This window comes from Eptesicus fuscus, chromosome 14 (assembly GCF_027574615.1).
Source record: "Eptesicus fuscus isolate TK198812 chromosome 14, DD_ASM_mEF_20220401, whole genome shotgun sequence".
In the NCBI taxonomy this organism is placed as follows: Eukaryota; Metazoa; Chordata; class Mammalia; order Chiroptera; family Vespertilionidae; genus Eptesicus; species Eptesicus fuscus.
Window position 1 is genome coordinate 53,471,984 of NC_072486.1, and position 23,457 is coordinate 53,495,440.

A 23,457-nucleotide genomic window follows, 5' to 3' on the forward strand; every position below is an offset into this window, starting at 1 on the left:
CTCCTCCCCCAGAGGATCTGGAAACAGACTCTTCCTAGAAGTGGATTCCTGTTGCGTTGGGTTGGCTCACCAAGAGAACAAGCTGGTGCTTTGTGAATGTCTTCCTTGTCCCCGGGACAGTCCGACAGCCAGGAGCTCAGCTTGGTGGCATGTCCTCTGGTCCTCTCTCCCTGTCCTTCCATCCAGTGAGCCCAGGGCAGCATGCTCCGACCTCACTGTGGGAGTAGTCCTACTTGCTTAGCATGCATAAAAGGGGCCAGTATATTTTGCTGTAGGTACCATCTAATCTAGGGCCAAATTAATTTAGAAATGCATTTTGTTGGACAAAGACATAATTTGTCCATTACATTTAAATAGACAAAAGGAAAACAGCCCTTCTAAACTAGAAATCTTGGCTTTGTGCTATCACATATAAAAAGTTTCTTACAGCCCTAGCTGGTTTGGCTCAGTGGATAGAGTTTTGGCCTACAGACTGAAGGATCCTGGGTTCAATTCCGGTCAAGGGCACATGCCTGGGTTGCAGGCTCAACCCCAGAAGGGGGTGTGCAGGAGGCAGCTGATTAATGATTCTCTCTCATCATTGATGTTTCTATCTCTCTCTTCCTCTCCCTTCCTTTCTAAAATCAATAAAAATATAATTAAAAAGGTTTCTACATCAGAAAAACTCACATTTGCAACTTTCTTCCTTTTTTTCGGTCTAGTGACAGATGAGAACAGTGAGTCTGACAGTGACACCGAGGAGAAGCTGAAAGGTGAGAAGAGCAGTTGCCATGCCAGGACAGGGGGTGGTCACAGGATGCTTGGGGGTTGGGAGGCGGGTCAGTCCTGAGCATGACTAGGATGGGCCTGTTCCACTCCAGAGATGCAGGGTGGCTACACCAGCAGGGCCCCACTGTTCCCATGCCTTTCCGTACACCTGAGCGAGGTACAACACCTCTCGCCTGAGTCTCTGGACACCTGGGGCTTTGGCCCTACTGTTCAAATGTCTGTATGATCTGGAGGAACTCACATAAGATCTCAGGGCCTCTAGCTCCTCATCTGTCATATGAAGTCATTGAAATAATTAGTCCCTGTGGATCAAAATGTGGTGATTTAGGTCAGGCGTTAGTGAGTTTTCTGCAATTTCTCAGACCCCAGGTAGAAGTCAAAGAAAGCTGTAGCCCAGTGCCGTGTTCTAAGGCGATGGACATCCGTCCACCCAGTGGCCCTGCCTCATTCACCTCTAACATTCTGCTGCTACACAGCCCACCTAGAATAAAGCGGGCTTATTTCCATTGCACAGAATGGTGAAGGCAGATGGGAGTTCTTGGGTTAGTCAGGTCTCTCTTGGTTGAGTCACATGGGATGTTTACAAAGCTCCCAGCTCCAAAAGCTCTATGGTTTGGATTTTGTCACATCCCACAATTGGAAAGATGAGGGAAATGAGGGAGGGGACGAGTCAGTGTCCCCACCCCATCTGACAGAGGAATGCAAAGATTGCTCCCGGCCCAGCCCCGAGTCCAGACAGCAAATCCATGGTGGAGCAGAAGCCCCACATTCCAAGTTCCTGCACCCCAATTAGCCTGGCGGCCTAGAGGGTGTTCTCCTCCCAGAATTCTGGCAAGGATCCCAAAGAAAGAATTTGTACTAATTTGTTAAATGTGGGAACACTTTTTTAGGATTAGAAAAGTACTTTGAGCTGGGAATTACATAATCTATTGCAGTTCTGTGCAATTGCACATTGGAAAATGGGTCATTTTCAGACTCTTTCTCTCTCCCTCTCCCTCTTCTCTTCCCTCCCCCACTCTTCCTCCCCCTCTCTCCCCCCCTCCCCCAGCTCATAGCCGACGCCTGGTCAATGTGAAGTCCCGCCTGAAGCAGGCTCCAAGATACTCATCACTTGACCGAGAGCTTATCGAGTACCAGGAGAGGCAGCTCTTCGAGTACTTTGTAGTCGTGTCATTGCACAAGAAGCAGGCAGGGGCCTCGTACGTGCCAGAACTCACCCAGCAGTTCCCTCTGAAGGTACTGGGTGGGCCCAGCCTCTGTGGCCTGCCAGGGGATTGCAGGGAGGTTTGGGAGTCTGAGGATCACTTAGTGTCCAGAATATCAACATAGGGTCCTAATTAGGGATATCATGAAGAAACTTCTGCTGGAGAATTTGGGAGGTCACAGGAGGTGAGATCCAAGGATTCAGAGTGTGATCAAAAATACATCCTAAATTCCTGTGGTCTCTATGCCAGCCGTACCATCCTTTCCCCCCTCCCTCGTCTCCTTATCCAACCACATTACCCAACATATTCTAGAGGCCTCTTTCCCATCCAGCCACACAGCTCTCCCTAAGGAGTGTCACATTTGTTGCCATGCTAATAAACATCTGTATGTGTGCCGTGCACCTCTGTATGTGCATACATACAGGAATCCTGTTCTGTTCTAACAGGGTTCATATCTATGAGTATTGGGCTCTACCCATGTATTAAATCATGGCACCTAAAATGAAATGGCCCTGAATAAAGCCTCAATGGCATGGCCAATACTATGTAAATTATTCTGTCTTTGACAGCAGTATTAAAGAGTTTCCATCACATTCTAGTTCAATCCATCCAGAATTTACTGAAACCCTATTGCGTTCAGCCCCAGAGGTTTCAAAGATGAGCAAAATGTGTTTTCTGTCCTTAAGGAATTTACACTCTGACAGGAGAGCACAAGATAAGCATACAGCCCAGCCAGCGTGGCTCAGTGGTTGAGCATCAAACTATGAACCAGGAGGTCAGGGTACATGCCTGGGTTGTGGACTTGATCCCCAGTGTGGGGTGTGCCAAAGGCAGCCAATCAATGATTATCTCTCATCGATGTTTCTATCTCTCTCTCTCCCTGCCTTCCTTTCTGGAATCAATAAAAAAAATATATATTTTTTAAAAAGATAAGCATGCCCTAGCTGGTTTGGCTCAGTGGATAGAGCGTCGGCCTGTGGACTGAAGGGTCCCGAGTTCAATTCCGGTCAAGGGCATCTGCCTTGGTTGTGGGCACATCCCGAGTGGGGAGTATGCAGGAGGCAGCTGATCGATGTTTCTAACTCTCTATCTCTCTCCCTTCCTCTCTGTAAAAAATCAATAGAATATATATATATATTAAAAAAAAAAAAAAGGTAAGCATACAAAAGATTCAGGAGGTAGCATGTGACACTCTCCCTGTAGGGTTCATGCAGGCCCAAGGCTGAGGGTGTTCAGGTGGAGGGAGGCCTGTGTCCTGGCCCCCTGAGGGCCTCCCTTTGCCATCACCACCCAAGTGAAGCCTAGGTTCCCCCTGCCCCTCCCCTCCTTTCCTGGGCCAGCCTTCCTTCTGTTGCACCACGGTGGTTCAGCACTGCAATAAAGCCCTGTTCTTGTTGTTCAGGATGGAAACTCTACATAAATGAAGTGAGCCAGAGGTACCTCCAAACTGGCCATAGTCACCTTCATCCTGCTGACTTCCAGGGACAATCCCGTGGAAACCCCCATGCTATGGACATGCCTAGATTTGGGGACGATGTCCCCTTGGTAAGAGAGGCTGCTGGTTATCACTGACTCACAATACCATTGAGAACCACACATAGCGAGCACCAAGGGAGGAAGGACTGTCCTGTCATCCTGTTTACTCCTTGGGGCCAAACACAGTGTTGTATAGGGCAGTACTTAATCAGTGTTCCAGGAATAAAGGCACTAGTTCATGAATTAGTTAATGAATTAATCACCATCACTATTGAATGCTGGTTTCCAACCTGGAATCTCCAGACTGCTAGACATCCACATCGAAACTTTTTTGAGTGGAAAATTGCATAGTCAGTGTTAAGAAGAGATTAATCAGCAAATGTGTAAAGAAACAAGTGGCTCTGGCCAGTGTGGCTCCGTTGGTTGGGTGTCATCCCATTCACCAAAATGTTACGGTTTGATTCCTGGCTGGGACACATGCCCAGGTTTTGGGCTCGATCCCCAGTAGGGGTTGTGCAGAAGGCAGCCGAGCGATGTTTCTCTCTCACATCCATATTTCTTTCTCTCCCATTTCCCTTCCTCTCTCTAAAATCAATAAAAACATTTTAAACAGAAAATAAAAAGTCACCTATAATCTTATTCCATAGAGATCAACACATTTGTTGTGTTTTCTTCTAGTCTTTTCTCATATTATGATTTTCTTGCAAAACAGGGTGAGGCAAAAGTAGGTTTACCAGTATAGTTGTTCATATAGAAAATAACACAATAATTAATAAAGAGTAATACAAGAATAAACTCTGTGTTTCTTGTACACACAACTATGAACATTCTTTGTCCAATTCTGTACATGTATCATTTTTTAATCATGTTTTGTAAACCGCTGCTTATTTATAAACATATTCAATACAAATTGAATATGTATTGGCTCAATGCATAGAGCAATGGCCTGCAGACTGAAGGATCCGGGGTTCGATTCTGGTCAAGGGCACATGCCTGGATTGCAAATTCTAAATAATTTTTAAAATTAGATAATGCTCCATTATGTGGGCACCCTAGTCTAGTTAACCACCTCCTTCTGCTGGAAATATGTCTTATGGCCAGTGTTTCTTTAAATGTATTTTTTATGTTATGGTGACCATTCCATACATGTATTTTGCATGCCAGGCTACTTTATGGTATATCTACTTCCTTTGCTCGCTCACTCTGTCAGAAGGACCGCTTCCTCTTTCTTTCTCCTTCTCTTTTCTAACTCATTTTCCTGAGTTTTGTGTCCCACTCCTATCGTCACCGTACTCAGGGTTTATACTTCATATTTGTGTGCTAGGAATCATTGTCATATTCCATAAGTTGTTTGCTGCATTTCTCTATGACAATTTACAGAGACTGGGGTATTTTCCAGCCATCTGTGATATTGGCTGTATTTGTGAGAGGGATCTGTATGTGCTACTCCCTGTAAATGTGCTCATGTGGCCCTAGCTGGCGTGGCTTTGTGACTAGGGCATTGGCCTGAGCAACAGAGGGTTGAGGTTTTGATTCCCAGTAAAGGGCATGTACCTGGGTTAAAGGTTCAAACCCTGTCCCCAGTCCAGACACATTTGGGGGGCAACTAATCCATGTGTCTCTTTCACATTGATGTCTCTCTCTCTCCCTCTCTCTCTTTCTCTCTCCCTCCCTCCTTTCCTCCCAGCCTCCCTCCCTCCCTTTCACTTTCTCTGGAAATTAATGGAAAAAATATCCTCGGGTGAGGATTAACCTAAAAATTTTAAAAATTAGAAGCTCAGATTCCTGTTCATACACAAAATAAGCCAACTCGTGGCTTTAAATATAATCTCTAAGTCAGACTTTATTCATTTGTTCTATTTTTAAATAAGATGATGCTCACCTAGTCTATGATGTCAGATAAATTGGAGAGAGAAAGACAAACTAGAGACTAAGATCATTTTTTAAATATTTTTATTGATTTTAGAGAGAGAGGAAAGGAGAGGGAGAGAAACATCAATTGGCTGCCTCCTGCATGCCCCCTGCTGGCAGTAGAGTCTGCAACCTGGGCATGTGTCCTGACCCAGAATCAAACCAGCGACCTTTTGGTGCATTGGACTCGGCTCAACCAACTGAGCTATACCAGCCAGGGCAAGATCATATTTATTCCTAGCTCTGTTCCATACTAGTTGTGTGATCATGAACTTAACATCTCAGGGCTTAATTTCTTACCTCTAAAAGAAGTCTGTGAGGCTGGATGATGTCTATTTTCCTTCTGGTTCAAGGAGTCTGAAATGAGTTGAATTCGCTGTAGGATATAATGTGACTGGATGTATTCGCTGAGAAGTGTTGTACACTTCTTTGAAGGACGGGCAGCTTTGTCTGGGCCCAGAGGTTTGAAGACTTGATTTGAGGCTCAGCCTTGCATACTCATGAGTCTCCTATTTGGAAGGGATTGCTATGACAGTTTTTCCTTATTGATTAAAATAGTTATATCCCAGAATGGTAGGCATAGAAAACAATTCTCTAAAGCACACTGTTTTTCCTCCTGACTTCCCCCATAAGACCATCGTTAGAACTGGCCGGGGGGAAATGGCCTCAGCAGAATGAGCTGGAAACCTTCCAAGGAAGGGGGTTTGAAGGTGGCGGTCATGACTGTGGGAAGGTTGGAGATGTGGTCTTGCCACGCCTCTGCCTCATTCTCCCATGCTATGGTTTATTCTCCAGCCTTCTCTCGCCCTTCTCCCTGCAGCTGGAAAGGTCTTTCAAGTTCATGAGAGAGGCTGAGGACCAGCTGAAGGCCATCCCCCAGTTCTGTTTCCCCGATGCCAAGGATTGGACTCCTGTCCAGCAATTTACTAGGTAGGTGCTGGCATCTCCCCCCCACCCTCAAAGACTAAGGCAAGCCCTAGCTGGTTTGGCTCAGTGGATAGAGTGTTGGCCTGTGGACCGAAGGGTCCTGGGTTCGATTCCGGCCAAGGGCACATGCCCAGGTTGCCAACTAGATCCCCAGTAGGGGGCCTGCAAGAGGCAGCCAATCAGTGATTCTCATCATTGATGTTTCTATCTCTCCCTCTTCCTTCCTCTCTGAAATCAATAAATATATATATATATTTTTTAAAAAGACTAATGTGAGAACTAGAGATGAGGTCATAGATGGCAGACCCCATAAGTCAGGCCTACCATTAAGTGATGTTTATGGGCCTGGGCTGAAGGTTTCCCTCACCAGTGTTTTTAAAACTTTCCTGAAGATAAGAATAACCTTGCTAATTATGCAGGTTCCCAGGCTGCTCACTCAGTCTGCGCATTTGTTTACTTCATGAGCCTTTGTGAAGGGCAATAAGGTCATTCTTAGTCTAGGGAAACATCGCCCATCACCCATCCTTCCCAGGTCCACTGAGGCATTTCTTCAGTAGCCCTCCGGCTGTTACTCAGACTGTGATTAGTTCACATTTCTGCTCTAGCCCATGTGGCTAGGTATAAAATTTTTATTATCAGATGTTTAGCAACTGACCAAACTCAGTAGGTTGTGTATCCTAAATGTTTGAGGGCTGCTGTATTCCTCGAAGTTGACCCAGCAGCCTCTAAGGACAGTCCAAGCCTTGAGGTGGCTCTGAACAGACGGTCCCCTGGAAACCCAGGGTAGTTCTTAGGGGGCCCAGAACTGTCCCACTCGTCAACTTCTCCCTCACTGAGTCGCATCCCTAGACCAGTGCATGCGACCTCACCCTCATGCTCATGGAAGGGGGTAGCCACAGTCAGTGCTCAATAAATGACTGTTTTGTGTCCTGGGATGGCTCAGGTGATAGAATATATGAGATCTCAGGGTGAAAAAAAATCCTCTGAGGACACAGTGACACTTTAGATCTCCCTGTCCCTGACAGACTCCAGAGCGAGAGGTGACCAGAGGCCCAGCCAGAGATGGACAGCCAGGACAGCCTCCATCAGAATGTTTACATCACTCACCGTGGTGTGTCTTCGTTTTGTTTTGCTTCATATTGTACTTTTGTTTTCCCCACCACAGTGAAACCTTCTCATTTGTCTTAACTGGAGAAGACGGAGGCAGAAGGTTCGGTTACTGCCGAAGACTGCTGGTTAGTACATTTGCTTCTCAGTCAGCAAGAGTGCCACACAGAGCTAGTACTGGCTTCCTAAGGTTTCACCATGTGCCACGAGAGAAGGGACAGGCGGTATGACAGGTTAACCAGGATGGTTAAGAACATGGAGGAAGAGCCCTAACCAGTTTGGCTCAGTGGATAAAGCGTCGGCCCAAGGACTGAAGGGTCCTGGGTTCAATTCTGGTCAAGGGCACATACCTTGGTTGCAGGCTCGATCCCAAGTAGGGGGCTTGCAGGAAGCATCCAGTCAATGTTTCTCTCTCATCATTGATGTTTCTATCTCTATCCCTCTTACTTCCTCTCTGTGAAATCAATAAAAATATATTTTAAAAAAGAATAATGCATGGCCCTGGCCAGTGTGGCTCAGTTGGTTGGGCATCGTCCCATGCAACAAAGGTCACCAGTTCAATTCCTGGTCAGGGCACATGGCCAGGTTAGTGGGGGGTATGCAGGAGGCAGCCAATGGACATTTCTCTCTTTCTCCCCCTCTTCCTCTCCCTCTAAAATCAATAAAAGCATTCTTAAAATAAAAAAGAGTAATACATGGCACATAGTAGCTCTTCAGTAAATATTTGTTGAATTAATTACTGACTAAAAAGTATGGATAATCCTTGAAAAAGTTAATAGGATCATAATTTCTGTTGGTAAAATTAATTTAAAGTATTGAGATTGATTTTGTTTTTTTTGAAAATTAGCTTAAAAGTCAGTTTCCAAAAAGGATTTTCAGAAGTTATTTCTCCTTTGGAATTATCAATATAATAAAAATATAGTTCATTTAAAAGTTTATTATAATAAACATATAGTTCCTTATAAGAAACTACAGTGATTTGGGTAAACAAATTACGCCTCTTATTTATGATTACATACATAGGTCATATTGAGCACCTACTGTGTGCACAAGAGTTGTCCGAAGGTATGGTGCATGAAAACATCTGACAATAGCACTCAGAAATCTTTGGGTTCTTTCCTTCCCTGAAGTTGGTAGCACTCATGATTTCCTGTATTTCTCTCCAAAAAGCCTGGTGGCAAAGGGAAGCGTCTCCCCGAAGTTTACTGCATTGTGAGCCGCCTGGGATGCTTCAGCCTCTTTTCAAAGGTGAGGATTGGGCCTCAGAGAAAGGAGGCAGGGCCCAGAAGGACACAGGAAACACCCCAACTTCCGGTACTTTTGTAATCTAACTCTCCACTCTTCCTTCCTACTTCCTCCTCCTCCCCTCATGGTGGCCTCTATTCTCTTATCATTGGATCAGGAAATAACAGTTGATGAAGGTCAGGGCTCTGAAACTGGGGAAGGGGAGAGAATCAAAGTAATTGTAGCTAAGGATGGGAGGGGCAGAGGATCTTCCCAAAATATCCCATGTTTTATTTTTCTTCTAAGCATTGTCTTTGGTCATATTTGCTTTTGCTGGACAAAAACCCACTATGATGCATGTATGTATGTATATGTATCGATGTACATATGTGTTGTGTGTATATGATTTGTTATTGTAATAATGCCCTAAGTCTATTGAAATCTTAATATAATTTGTTCTTCTGCCAATATACCAAGATACAGTAACTGCCATATTGAGTTGGCCCATCTGCCGCAGTATTTTGAATTGGTGTATAGGAGATTATTATGCTATATTATGCTAATGTCAAAAATCAGATGTAGCTAAGTTTCCTATATTAACTGGACATGAGTATCTAATCCATAAGTTTATATAAAATCCTTCAGCATTTATTTCAGTCAGAGCTTTCTTTCAGAGAATTGAAGTCTTACGTCCACTGTCCATGGGTGTGAGGCAGCACTTCCTGAAAAGCATTCCAAAACAAAAGTCCACCTCCTGGACAAATCGTATACACACAGCACATATACACAAAACACATATGTACACCTCCACCAACCTCAGGAAGCCTGAATTATGCTGATAGAGTGTGACCTCTTACCAGATAGAACTTACACTCTGTGCAAGTGTGTTTGAAATTATTAGTAGTATCAGTGTAATCTGAGACATGCTCTTACCTCCGCTCCACTGGTAGTAATCATTCTACATTAAAGTTGGTCATTTATAAATTGCTGCTCATGCAAGTCTTCCACATGGGTTTAAAGACAGAGAGAAGGCTCTAGGTCACAGCCTTTGTTATTGTGAGAATGCTTATGTGAAAGCTGGAAATAGCCCTGGTCGGGTAGCTCAGTTGGTTGGCCCATCATCCTGATGCACCAGGGTTGCGGGTTCAATACCCAGTCAGGGTACATGCAGGAATCAACCAATGAATGCATCAGTAAGTGGAACGACAGGTAGATGTTTCTCTCTGTACCTTCCTGCTTCTCCCAAAAAAAAGAAAGCTGGGAAGGAGGTCAATGTGGGGGATAAGGACACATATGTAATACCTTAATCACTAAAGAAAAAAGAATTTTTTTAATTTAAAAAGAAAGCTGGAAGTAAAACAGCTCATGTGAGTTAGCCCAGCTTCCAAAGGCAGCTTTGGAATTCGCACGAGCTTCGTTGCTATGTCCTGTGCAGGGGCTGTGGAGCAAGCAAACATGCCATCCTGCTTGCGTGAGGCACAGTCCTGGGCTTTCACGTCAGTTTTGTGACCAGGGGTATTTTAAGAGTGTAGTGTCATGACTTGCCAGAGATGGTACAGCAAATACTCAGGGTAGAATCAGAAACAGAGCTTTGGCAAACTGGTCCCTAGAACTGAAGCTATTTTCAGGTGAGGGACAAGGATGACAAAAATGGCAAATTGTTCTTTAGTCCAGATAGGAATCATGGATAAGAACTGCTCTCAGAATCTCTGAAGAAGGTTTATCATTAAATATTGCCACAATAATGCCGTATAACAAACCACAGTGGCTGAAAGCAACAATCATTTATTCTCACAGACATGCAGGTCATCCAGGGCTTGGCTCTGCTGATCTCCACGGGGCTCCCTCATGTGCTAGGAGTAGGCGGGGGTTGGCTGATCTGGGCTGGCGGATCTGCTTTAGGCTGCAAGTCCGGTTGGGTCTGGGCCACATGTCTGTCATCCTCTTTAGACAGAGAGCTGGCCCACATCTGCTCTTCTTACGGCTGTGGCAGAGGCACAAGCAGGCAAGCCTCCGAAGGCCTCCGAAGGCCTCCGAAGGCCTCCGAAGGCCGGGCCGACCACTGGCCCTCTCATTCCACTGGCCCTGTGCTCCTCAACCATTTTTCATTATTGTTCCCCTGTGCAGCCTTTTAATATATATTTTCCCTGACTTGTCTCCCCCTCCCTATGAAATTCTTTAAAAATTTTTGCCATATTATTTTCATTTTATTGAGTTAAATACATATAAAAGTTACCATTCTAACCATTTTGAAGTGTACATTTAATTGACATTATGTTTATTCACACTGTTGCGCAACCACCACCACCATTCATCTCCAGAACCTTTTCATCTTCCCAAACTAAAACTCTGTACCCATTAATCACTAACTCCCCATTCCCTCCCCACCCCCACCCACCAGCCCCTGGCAACCACCATTCTACTTTCTGTCCCAGTGAATTTGACTACTCCAACATCTCATGTCAGTGGAATCATATACTATTTATCCTTTTGTGACTGGTTTATTTCACTTAGCGCATGCCCTCAAGGTTCATCCATGTTAGAGCCTGGATGAGAATTTCTTAACTTTTAAGTCGGAGCAATATGTATATACCACATTTTGTTTATCCATTTATCAGTTGATGGACATTTGGGTTGTTTCTACCTTTTAGCTATGTATTATGAATTATGCTGCTATGAACATGAGTATACAAGTATCTGTTTGAGTCTCTGCCTTCATTTCTTTCAGGTTTGTACCCAAAAGTAGAATTTCTGGATCATAGGATAATTCTATGTTTAATTTTTTAAGGAACTACCAAATTATCTTTTTAATTTTAATAATAAATTTTATTTAATATATCCAAAATATTATCATTTCAACATGTAATCAACATGAAAAGTCATTGATATTTTACATTATTTATTTTGTATTTTGAGATCTACTGATTATTTTACACTTACAACACATCTCAATTTAGACTAGCCATATTTCAAGGGTTGAATAGGTACATGTGATATTTTTATAAATGGCTTATTTTCCCAATTTTTTTCCAGTTTTATTAAGGTATAATTGAAGTATGATGTTTTGGGTGTTGTTTTTTTTTTAAGTTATTATTGAGTTTATTGGAGTGACATTGGTTAATAAAATTATATAGGTTTCAGGTGTACAATTGTATAATATAGCATCTGTGTATTGTATAGATATATAGTCAAGTCTCTTTCCACCACTATTTGTTCCCCCTTTACCCTCTCCTACTTCTCCCACCCCCATAAATGGCATTTTAATTGAAAGTCTTTGATTTACAACTAGATTGTGAAGCGTCATGCATTTGAAGTTTTGTTTTTTTTTTTTTTTTAGATTTTATTTTATTTTATTTTTTTGAATATATTTTATTTATTTTTTACAGAGAGGAAGGGAGAGGGATAGAGAGCTAGAAACATCGATGAGAGAGAATCATCGACCAGCTGCCTCCTACACACCCCCTACCAGGGATGTGCCCGCAGCCAATGTACATGCCCTTGACCGGAATCGAACCTGGGACCTTTCAGTCTGCAGACCGACGCTCTATCCATTGAGCCAAACCGGTTTCGGCGCATTTGAAGTTTTATAGTAACAATTTTATTGCGATACAACTCACCATATAATTCACCATTTAGAATATACACTTCAAAAATAAAATAAAATATACACTTCAGTGGCTTTTAGTAAATTTGTATATTATTCCCACTGAGAATGCCCAAAAACTCACATGGCCTAACCCAAAGTCAAGGGGGGCTGGAACTATACTTAACCCCTTTAGTGGGAGGAGCTACAAAGTCACATGGCAGCCAGACCAGTGTGGCTCAGTGGTTGAGCCCTCAACCCATGAACCAGGAGGTCACTGGTTAAGTTACCGGGTTGCGGGCTCGATCCCTAGTGTGGGGCATGCAGGAGGCAGCCAATCAGTGAGGTTTCTCTCCAATCAATGTCCCTATCTCTCTATCCTCTCCCTACCCCTCTATAAAATATCGATAAAAACATCTTTTTTTAAAAAAAAAAAGATAGCAACCTGTAAAAAAAAAAGTCACATGGCAAAGAGAGTAATGACAGAGGGGAGAGAATTGGGGTAATAACACATAGGGTAAAAGAGACTGTAAGCTTGGTCTGATGAAGACAGCAGGGCTTCCCATGATTCTTCAGTCTCCATGGCAGGCCCACTTCATCTGGAACAGGCAACACCTTGCTGCCCTGACTCAGGATGGCTGAGCTGCTTTTCTGACCCTTGCAGATCTTGGATGAGGTGGAAAAACGCCGAGGCATCTCTCCTGCCCTGGTACAGCCCCTCATGAGGAGTGTCATGGAAGCCCCTTTCCCAGCCTTGGGCAAAACCATCATTGTCAAGAACTTCCTGCCAGGAACAGGAACTGAGGTAAGGGGTCAGATTCCTTTCCACTCCTAGGGGAGAGAATGGCCCAGACAGCCAAGTCCCACTGGTCTGAAGGGCTGGCTTTTGGTGGGCTGTCACATTCAGTGGTGTCCTCTTGCTCCTCGGTGTCATAACTCTAGTCTAGTGGTCGGCAAACTCATTAGTCAATAGAGACAAATATCAACAGTACAACGATTGAAATTTCTTTTGAGAGCCAAATTTTTTAAACTTAAACTTCTTCTAACGCCACTTCTTCAAAATGGACTCACCCAGGCCGTGGTATTTTGTGGAAGAGCCACACTCAAGGGGCCAGAGAGCCGCATGTGGCTCGCGAGCCACAGTTTGCCGACCACTGCTCTAGTCCATCCAGCCCAGGATTCTGACCCAGAGAGCAACCCCCAGAACTGCGCCATGGCAGCACATCGTGTTTCTTTGCATGATGTTGGCCTTCCATGTTAGGGACCTGCACTGAACATTCTTGGTTTCTCATTATAGCTCATTGCATTCTTTTGGGTTTGTTTGTTTGTTTTTGGTTTTTTGTTTTGTTTTTTGTATCTTTATTGATTTCAGAGAGGAAGGAAGAGGGAGAAAGGGAGAGAAACATCAATGATGAGAGCGAATCATTGGCTACCTCCTGCGTGCCCCCTACTGGGGATTGAGCCTGCAACTTGGACATGTGCCCTGACTGGGAATCGAACCCTGACCTCCTGATTCATAGGTTGACGCTCAACCACGGAGCCACGCCAGCCAGGCCCATTGCATTCTTGAATTGTATATGAACCTGTTTATGTGTTTACCCTGCATCACCTCTGTAACTTTATTATGTAAAACAGATTATTTTTAGGGAATTTATTTAAGCTCAGGGACTATTCCTTATTCACCCTAGACTCTGAAGAGTGCTCCTGTCCTTGCTGGGCTGGCATTTGATGCAGGAGCTGGTTTGCATTCTTCCCATTCCCCTTATGTGGCTCTGGTACCTCAGAAGGCACATCTGTCTCAGACTTGGGGCTCTAGTTCTAAAGTCCCTGGCAAAACAAGTCACCTGTGGAGCCAGGGCGCAGGGGGGAGGGGGAATATGGGTTTGGGACATTCCAGAACAACCCAATTTCCCAGCATAGAGAAGAGCAGTCTCCCTGTGGCTGGAGAAACATCCCACACCAGATGCAGGCAGCTTGGCCTTGGGGATGTTAGCACTAGTGAGCCCACTGCGTGGACAGCCCTGAGCAGGCACTGTGCTGAGAGTGAAAACCAGTCTCTGCTCTATGAAGGAGCCAGCTCCCTTACAGAGAAAAAACATGCACATGAGTAGTGACCAAGATGAGTTCAGGAACATAGCAAATACGGAATGAGAAGATACACACTCAACGTAAGCGCTGAAAGGCTCCACATCAGGGGGTTGGGATGGGGTTGGTCCTTTAAGAAAGTCCTTCTAGAGGAGGTGAGTCTGGAAAGTGCTGCTCGGACCTGCTGGTCCTTCTGAGTGAGCCTGTGACTCCATCCCTCCAGGTGATACTTCCTCCTGAGACCTACGCTAGCCTGCAGGGCTCTAAGGGACAGCACATGGTCTACAGCCAGAGAACTCCGTGGGGAGTCCAGGAGAGCCTCCGACCACTTGGGGCCAAGGGCACTGCTTCCACCATCCTTTCCCCACCTCCGTCCGAACTGTCCTCAGTCTCAGAGTTGAGTGCGAGGCATGTGCTCCCCTTCCGCACCTACCTGCCGCCAGTGTCCTGGCTTCTTTCTTTTCCCCAGTCCCTTTTGTTTTCCTTTCCCTTTACCCTGCCAGTGGGCCACCTTTGCCGAGGACGACTTGATTCGTGAGCGGCCTGGCTGAGTAGGCGGGCCCTTCACAGCTGCTCCTGTTCCCTGGCAGGTGATTGAACTGTGCCGCCCGCTGGACTCCCGGCTCGAACATGTGGACTTTGAGTCCCTCTTCTCTTCTCTCAGCGTCCGCCACCTGCTCTGTGTTTTTGCCTCCCTGCTTCTGGAAAGGAGGGTCATCTTCATCGCAGACAAGCTCAGGTACAACCTTGGCTACTTCAGATAAAGTGTTTGAATGACAGGCAGTCTTGGACTGTCTGATGCCGTGGTGGGGGTAGGTGATGGTGTAGGATTTCAGAGCAAGCTCCTCTGGGGTGACAGTAGGAGTCAGTGGGCATCTAAGATGCAGGTTCGGAAGCACACGAGTGGTGTGAAACGAGGTAGGCCTGCACTGCTCTGCAACACTTATCTGGTATTGGGCCTACTTTTTATTCATTCTGCTTTGTGTTGGGCACTCTACCATGCATGTGCTGGGGACAGGGGGAAAGACCCAGAGCCGCCCTCAAGGAGCTCTCAGTACAGTGGGGCGACAGGGAAGAGAACAGATCACCCAGTAGTGCTGTGAGGGCTCGCTAGAGGGGTGCGTCCTGGAGATGGAGAAGGGCACTCACTCCCAGCGCAGGCGCGGTCCCCCTGAGCCTAAGGCATAGTCCAGGCAAAAGCAGCTGCCCGTACGAGGGCGAGGAGACAGGAGGCTGAGCACAAAGCAGGTCCCTGTGGGTGAGCAGAGAGGAAAGCGCAGTGGGAAGTGAGGAGCCGGCGATTCGTGGAAGGGCTGCAGGGCCACGCTGAAGAGCACAGGCCTGTCCTAAAGGATCCCTGTCTACAGTATTCAAATCAGTCACAGAATCACACACATACTCACTGCCTAATGGTCACACTCAGTGATTTGCAAGGGCCATGTCACAAATCTAAGAAGGTCCAGGAGGAGATGCAGATAAGGATTTGGGGTAATTCTGAACTTCTAAAAAGAACTGCTGGCATTTCCATCATTACAAAACACTGAAGCAGAGCCTTCTTCGCTCTGAACTGAGGGCACAGGAGCCTCGGTGGCAGCTGCAGCTCCAGACAGCCTGCGATGTGGGCCCGGCTGAGAGGGCCCGCCGGCCAGAAGCAGACGAGGCCAGCTAAGGAGTCCATCTGGAGAGAAGGCCATTTGCCAAAACACAAAAATCGAAGCACTGTGGTTCAGAGAGGAAATACGCCTCTCCACTCGGGAAAACAAAAGGGAGGAAGAAGAAAAGGGAAGGAATGGAAAGGACAAAGCCTATGAATGTGGAGCTCATCAGGGGGCGTGGTAGGAGATGGAATCCAGCCCCCACCACCACGCCACGCCATCTGGTCACCTTGATGATGTTGCTTTTGGACGGCAGCCACTTGGCTCCCCAGCCTGCTCCACCCTGTGTTCCAGTTCTTCACTCGCAGTGTCACCGTTACTGTACTCCCTGGGCACTCTGTCAGCTCAGCTCGGGAAGCAGGCCTGTCTCTGAGCCTGCAGCTGGTGCTGGGCGCTGGGCAGCTCTCCAAGCTCCCTGGACCCTGGGGAATTCAGACCAGAGAGTTCTCAAGGTTGGGGCCCTGGAAGCCAAAGATGAGTAATAACCCTTCAGTGACCAGGATCAGATTTCATCACACTCTGGTAACTGTCTGTGTTCTCTGGCAGCTGCGCTCTGTGCCCCACTGTCTCTAGTTGTACATTCTCAGGCTTGACTTTGGGGGCGGGGAAAGGATGATCGTAGAAAGGCCTAGACCTTCTGTGCTCAGAAGTCGGGGCACGTTCTCCACCTCTCTCGTAGCTTTAACGGCATACTTCTGGGGGGCTTTGGCTCAGCCTTCCTTTTTGGGGCTCTCCAGCCCTCAGTTGTGCCCCCTCCCCTAACAAGCTAAGTCTGGCTCACCTGGAAGACATGGACAGAGCTACTAATCAGAGCACAGACTCCACCAAAGAGCATTGTGGATGTGAGGTTACCAAGCAGGAAAGCCAGAACCCACCTCTCCTCCGGGCTGCCCCACCGAAAGGTGTTCCTCCAGGAGGAATCCACAGACACCCAGCTCTGTCTGGTTTGTGGGGAAAGAGCTGTAGGAAATCAAGGATTCTTGGGTTAGGTCCCGACAAATAGGGCTTGGGAGGCAGTGGCTGGCTGCCAGTAGTTTGACCTGGAAAAATCTACAAAGAAAGCCTTCCAATAAGTTTGAGCTGGTGCTTTCATCCTTATCAACTTGGCACAGTTCTCTACCCGCTGCACGTGCACCCCTTCCTGGCCCTTTTCAGCTAGCAGGGAAGCAAGCGCCTCATTCCTCTGATTTCCGTCCACAGCCCCAATCTTTTCAACACCATAAAGGAGTGCATGAGAACAGGGGTGCCACACACTCAGTGCATGGCCCTGTGACGTCCCAGGGTGGACCTCAGCCTGATTTAGGCCTGTAGTCACCATTGCCAGCACCCTCCCCCTACCACACAATTTTACTCGTCATTGTTAGTGAGTCTGCCCACTGCAAGAGGAAATAGCAGAGTTGTGGCAAATATTGTATGAGTTATAAAAGGGTTTTAAGTGGAGCCAAAAATCTATCAAATCTAGAATAACATTTTTGTTCCGTTTCATCTTTAGGATGGACATTGAGTGTTTCTTAAGCTCTGTCAAGCCAAAGTCTGACAGATGGAGAAGAAAGAATGTTGTTGTGATGGCTTGTTCTGTTGTCATAACAACCCAAATAAATATTTCCCTATACCCCTTTCTTCATTTCCCTAATGATAAACATTTTGGGTTTTTTTTTTAGTTTATTAATTTCAGTTCCCAAAGTTTTGTCTAACTCTATAGGTGAGGCTGAATAATAAAGTCATAAGCTGTACATTTACAAATTTGTACAAAAGGTTTATATGGGACAGAGGCTTTTTCATTGTTTGTTTTTTATTAAAATACAAGTGAAAGTTTATTTAGAAAGTTACAGAGGTAGAAAAAGTGAGCCAGGTGGGCTGCATGGGCTCAGGAAACAAGTTACAGAGGCAAAAGGAGGACCCCTGGAGCTTAGGGGGGAGAGAGCAAGCAAAGGTACCCACTTTGAGGGAAAAAGAGGGGGAAAGGTGTGGGCTGCTCCAGAGAGAGAGAGAGAGAATGGGACAGGGTTTTTAATATTCAAGAAATTTACTTTTTATCTTTTTATAGTGCAGTAACACTAGAAGCTGAATGACAGACTGCTAGCTAATGATATATCAGATCTTGACAAATACTGGAGTTTGAACCTTGGCTTTAACATATGGGTAACTACACAAATAAGTTCATATGTAGCTGTGCACCTTTGTCCTTTTGGTTCATTTTTAAAATATATTTTTATTGATTTCAGAGAGGAAGGGAGAGATAGAAACATCAATGATGAGAGAGAATCCTTGATCGGCTGCCTCCTTGGGGGCTAGAGCCCGCAACCTGGGCATGTGCCCTGACCGGGAATCGAACCATGACCTCCTGATTCATAGGTCAACACTCAACCACTGAGCCATGCTGGCCTGGCCTTTTGGTTCATTTTTAATCAGTATCTGTAAGCCTAAATGGGGGTCCCATGTCCTGTCTAGAATCAGTTGCGCCCAGCAATGTTTGCCATCTCAGGGAAAGGTTGGGTTTGTAAACACGCCCTCTCCAAGCACGTGAGTTTGTTTGCCCAAGCAGGGTTTAAAAGTGAGTAGCTACCATCTTGGTGGTCTGGCATTCCAAAAGTGAGCCAGCTGGATTGCATAGGCTCAGGAAACAAGTTACAGAGGTGAAAGGACCACCCCTGGAGTGGCTGACAGTCTTAGGGATACATACAGGGTGGGCAAAAGAAGGTTTACAGTTGTGAGTATGTGAAACAGAGTTAATGAAACTATTGTAACAATCATAACCAGCATTCCATACGAACAACTATAAACCTACTTTTGCCCACTCCTGTACATTTGCAGGCTTGATCCCCATGGGGGCATTCAGGAGGAGGCCAATCAGTGATTCTCTCTTATCATTGATGTTTCTTTCTCTTTCTCCTTCTCCCTTCCTCTCTGAAATCAATAAAAATATATTTTTAAATGCAATTTTAGTGACACAGTAGCATCAGTCTGATTAAATATTAAGTATTAACTACCTATTTTTGCCTGTGAATACCAAGAAGACAACATTTGAAGCAATATTTAGAGAATAGCATAGTCACAAATTATTGTCCTCTACCCCAAACCCATCCCTAACAGAATCTTGAGCTAGACACTTAATCCAGTTCTCTCCGAGTCAGGTCCCTCCCAGGGTGTGCTGGCTTTGTGTTGTCTTTTGGGGGTTTACTGTGGCAGCTCAAAACCTCTCCAACTATTTTATCTGTTAGTTTCTCAGAGTGAGATGTCACCATTGCTCTTTGGTCCTGTCTTTGCTTATGAGTCCTGAAAGTCTTGTTTCTTTCCAATCACAGCTATTTCCTGCTCCTGGATTTCTCTATCGCTTTGTAGTTTATAGACATTAAATCTGGAAGGACATCAGAAATTATTTAGTCCACTTTCCTTATTTAACAGAAGAGGAATCTGAGGCCTGGAGAAGTTAAGGGCTTTACCTGAGATCACACAGTTTTCTTGAGGCCCAGCCTATGTTCTTCTTAAACTTGGTGACACATTACTTCAGGGTTTGAAAGTACAGTAATGGAAATGTGGCAGCCACTGCGTGGTGACGCCCACCCCCCGCTAGGTCTCACCAGGCACCAGGCCAGACCACAGTCTACCTGTCACCCCTGTTCCTGGGAATGATGCACTGGTAGGAGAGATGCTTTGCTTGGGATACTAAAGAATACTGACGGGCTCATCCTTCAAACTCCTGGGGTGTCTGTCTAGCTCAGGAAACTCATCATTTACTCTTCTGGTGGCATCTTGGAGGAAGCTCTATGCTGGATTCTTACTGGTTCCTAGGTGAGTGGGAAGGCAGTGAGCATAGTAACCCCACGTATGTCACAGGGACTGGGCGGCACCAAAACTGAAGCGCCCTCTGCAGGAGAATGTTAGCACTCACAAGTGCATCCTGATGCCTGTGAACTCATGCTTTAGCATTCTGGGACCTGAACTTCACCTGTGCCCAGCTTTGCCCTAGTGGGTTTGGCTCAGTGAATAGAGCGTCAGCCCATGGACTGAAGGGTCCCGGGTTCAGTTCTGGTCAAGGGCATGTACCTTGGTTGCAGGCTCAATTGGGGCTCGATCGTGCGGGAGGCAACCAATCCATGCATGTCTCTCACATCAATGTTTCTCTCTCTCTCTCTCTGTCTCTGCCCCTCCCTTCTACTCTCTCTAAAAATCAATGGGAAAATATCATCAGGTGAGGATTAACCAAAACAAAAAAAAAAAAACAACTGTGCCCAGCTTTTAACCCTGGGTCCCAGCCAAATTCCCACTGGGGCATCTCCTCCCTCCCTCACTTCTATACAAATTGTTCACAGCTTTGTCACTGGTGTTCCTTCCCTCCACCCACACTATAATATGAGTCAGCTGCCGCCTCTCTTCCTGGGCCTTCCCTCAGCAACACTGCCTCTCCCCCACCCAGCAGATGCTCAGTGAGGCTGTGTGGCAAGTGTGTTCGGAGAGTCACCTGAGCATCCCCAGAACCAGAGACTATTCTTTGCACATTCACCCACCCCCCACAGAAGGCTCCTATAGCCTTCACAAGTCAGGGAATAATTTCCTTAGCATTTGCAGCAGAGATGGAGAAAAACACTTCAGCTACACTTGAAATAGTCCCTCTTTTCTCTTCTACCACTTATTTTTTGCAGGAAGGCTACCACTAACTGATTATCTACAGAATTTGACCTTTCCTTCTAGTGTTTCAAGAGGCATTTTTTAGAGAAGAGTGATGTGGGCTAGAGAGCAAGAGGAACGAGCCGCTCCTCAGTCTGGCCCGCCTGTCAGGTTCCTGCTGCCCTGTCTCCTGCACCAGCCAGCAGGGTGCTCATGATAACCAGCTGTGGAAACGCTTGGGTCCAGCTGCAACAGAGACCTTTTTTTTAAAATATATTTTATTGATTTTTTTTACAGAGAGAAACATCGATGAGAGAGAAACACCAATCAGCTGCCTCCTGCACACCCCCTACTGGGGAAGTGCCCGCAACCAAGGTACGTGCCCTTGACCAGAATCGAACCTGGGACCCTTGAGTCCGCAGGCCGACGCTCTATACACTGAGCCCAACCAGCTAGGGCAACAGAGACCATTTAAAAAACAAACAAAAACCACTCTCTAGGAAAAATAGTCAATAGTGGCAATACCTACCTCCCTGTCCAGCAGGTTACCCAGTTGAGTTGTCATCATTTGTCCCATCACAGCTGAATACCATTATCCTTTAGCTCACTGCATTCGTTACCTGACTGAATTTTATCTTGCCGTAACATTTATTCCCCCGCCCTATGTCACTGGTGTTGCTTATCATTGTTTTAAAAACTGGTTCCAACTGCCTTTGTCGTCCAGTTGGCTCATACTGCCACCGAACCAGGGTCTTCTCACCCTCTGGGGGTCTGCCCGGCTCTGCAGGGCAGCGTGAACTTCTACCAGGAGACAGCTCAGCATGTGCTGTGGCAGCAGAGAGAAGGGAGCAAACGCTTATACTTCCTCCTTCTAAGGGATGAGGCACAAGAAAGCAAAAGGGAGCTGGGGGGTGCGGGGGGGTATTGAACAGATGTATTTTCCACTGCAGTGATTGAGAAAAAGTCAAAGGCTTCTGGCTCCATCCTTCTCACTGTATCTCTTTCCTCTGCTCCCGTCTGCAGGACTCTTCTACCCCCTTGTCCCCACTGAACTCAGAGGTGACTTGCACCCATTTTAGCCTCAGGTTCTTTCATTATAAAATTCAAAAGAGGATGAACTCTATCTCTAAGATTACTCCCAGGTCAAAAGTTCTGTGATTCTGTACCTTCCCTGGAATCAAAAGTGCTTGAACCACAACTCTGAAATGTAAAAGGACTCTTAAACATGAGTTGTGAGTTTTTATTCTTTTAGTGAATTGACCAAAGTGAGAGTTTCAAAGACTGGAGATGTAGACCACAGGTGACAGCATCTACTACCTAGACTGTCACATGATCCACTTCTTTCTCCAAGTAATATTTAGGGACTTATAACAAATGTGCTATAAAAGGAGATGGGTTTCATACAAAATGCTTCTTCATTCAAGGAATTCTTTTTTAAAGACTTCTAAGGGACTCCCTCTAATCACTTGGAAGTGAAAGCTAACAGCCCAGTAAGACATGTAACATATCAAAGTTCCAACTCAACCATTGCTCTTTAACTGTCTCCACCCCCCAGTTCGCTAGTCCAAATCATTGGTTTCCTTTAACTGCAGACTACAATGAGAAATACATTTTACATTCAGACCTAGTACATGCAACACACACATGTACACAGATCATGTACAACTGAAAACATGCAGCAAACTAATTTTTATTCTATTCTTTTTGTTGTTGTTTTTAATGCTAATTACAAACTACTAAAAGTATTTTAGGACTCTAAAATGGGCTGCAAAATATAGTCTGAAAAGGCCTGCTCTAGACACAACTATGTTGTTTAGATTTTAACTTCCTAGGTTTTTGTTGTTGTTTTTAATCCTGACCTGAGGATATGGAGAGAGAAAGAGAGATAAATCGGTTGCCTTCTGTATGGGCCTGGACCAGGAATCCAACCCACAACCCAGCTATATGCCCTGACAGGAATCGAACCAGCAACCTTTCAGTGCACAGGATGACGCTCCAAGCACTGGAGCCACTCCAGCCAGGCTAGCCTCCAATTTTCTAAGTCGGGACCTCACAACTACAGTATATGAGCAGACAAACTTTGTGGACTGATCGCACACCAACACAGATCAGTCCTAAAATCAAAAATCCTTAGAACAAAGTAAATGCTACCCATTCAGTGACCTATAGAGCAAGGAAATTAAACACAAATGCTAAGCAATTCACTAAAAGTATTTAACATTCTTCACCCTCTGGGAGAAAGCAGTGCCTTTGGGGGAAAGTTTTTCTGCTTGAGAGTAAATTCTCGAAAGACAGAAGTCACTTTAACCCAAGCTGGTGGCTGAATTTTTAATAGTCTCTCCTTGGCATAAGTCCTAACTAAATTGTTCTGTCTCACTCTTACTCAGCTAATAAAGAAGGTATTACGGTACAGTGACTTGAAGGAAACTGGCGTAGCATCTTTCTCATTTTGGGGGTGATCATTCGAAAGAAAAGATAAGGACTAAATACCGTTGAAACATGTGGGTGCTATGCTACTAAGCAGTATTTCCTGACTCCAGTGACTATTATGAGAATGATTGTTTGCCAAGACAGGGGACAGGAAAGTTAGGAGACTCACACTGGCACATGCACAGATTCATTAACTTCAGGGGCCCCAATGTGGGTGGTGAAAAGAGGACTAATGTGTACTTTAGGATGTTTCAGGGGGGTGCTAGATTCAGAGGAACTCGCTTGGAAGTTTATGAATACTTTTTATTGTGGTAAAATATACATAACATACAGTATACCATTTTAATCATCTTTACACACACAATTCAGTGGCATTAAGTACATTCACAATCTTTGCAGCTGTCACTACTATCCACTTTTAAAGCCTTTTCTTCATCTCAAACTGAAACTTTGGACCCATTAACCCCTCATTCCCCAC

The 23,457-nt window shown here is 45.5% G+C and overlaps 1 protein-coding gene across 1 annotated transcript in view; it reads left to right on the forward strand.

Moving 5' to 3' along the window:
- The window catches only part of DENND2A (DENN domain containing 2A), a 74,696-nt gene extending 59,646 nt beyond the window's left edge, over positions 1 to 15,050 (forward strand). Inside the window, exons 8-14 of the mRNA XM_054726103.1 lie at positions 702 to 752; positions 1,817 to 2,004; positions 6,181 to 6,290; positions 7,453 to 7,522; positions 8,565 to 8,642; positions 12,866 to 13,006; positions 14,877 to 15,050. Coding sequence (XP_054582078.1) covers positions 702 to 752; positions 1,817 to 2,004; positions 6,181 to 6,290; positions 7,453 to 7,522; positions 8,565 to 8,642; positions 12,866 to 13,006; positions 14,877 to 15,050 — 812 coding nt within the window. The remainder of the gene's footprint in view (positions 1 to 701; positions 753 to 1,816; positions 2,005 to 6,180; positions 6,291 to 7,452; positions 7,523 to 8,564; positions 8,643 to 12,865; positions 13,007 to 14,876) is intronic.
- The last annotated feature ends 8,407 nt before the right edge of the window (positions 15,051 to 23,457 follow it).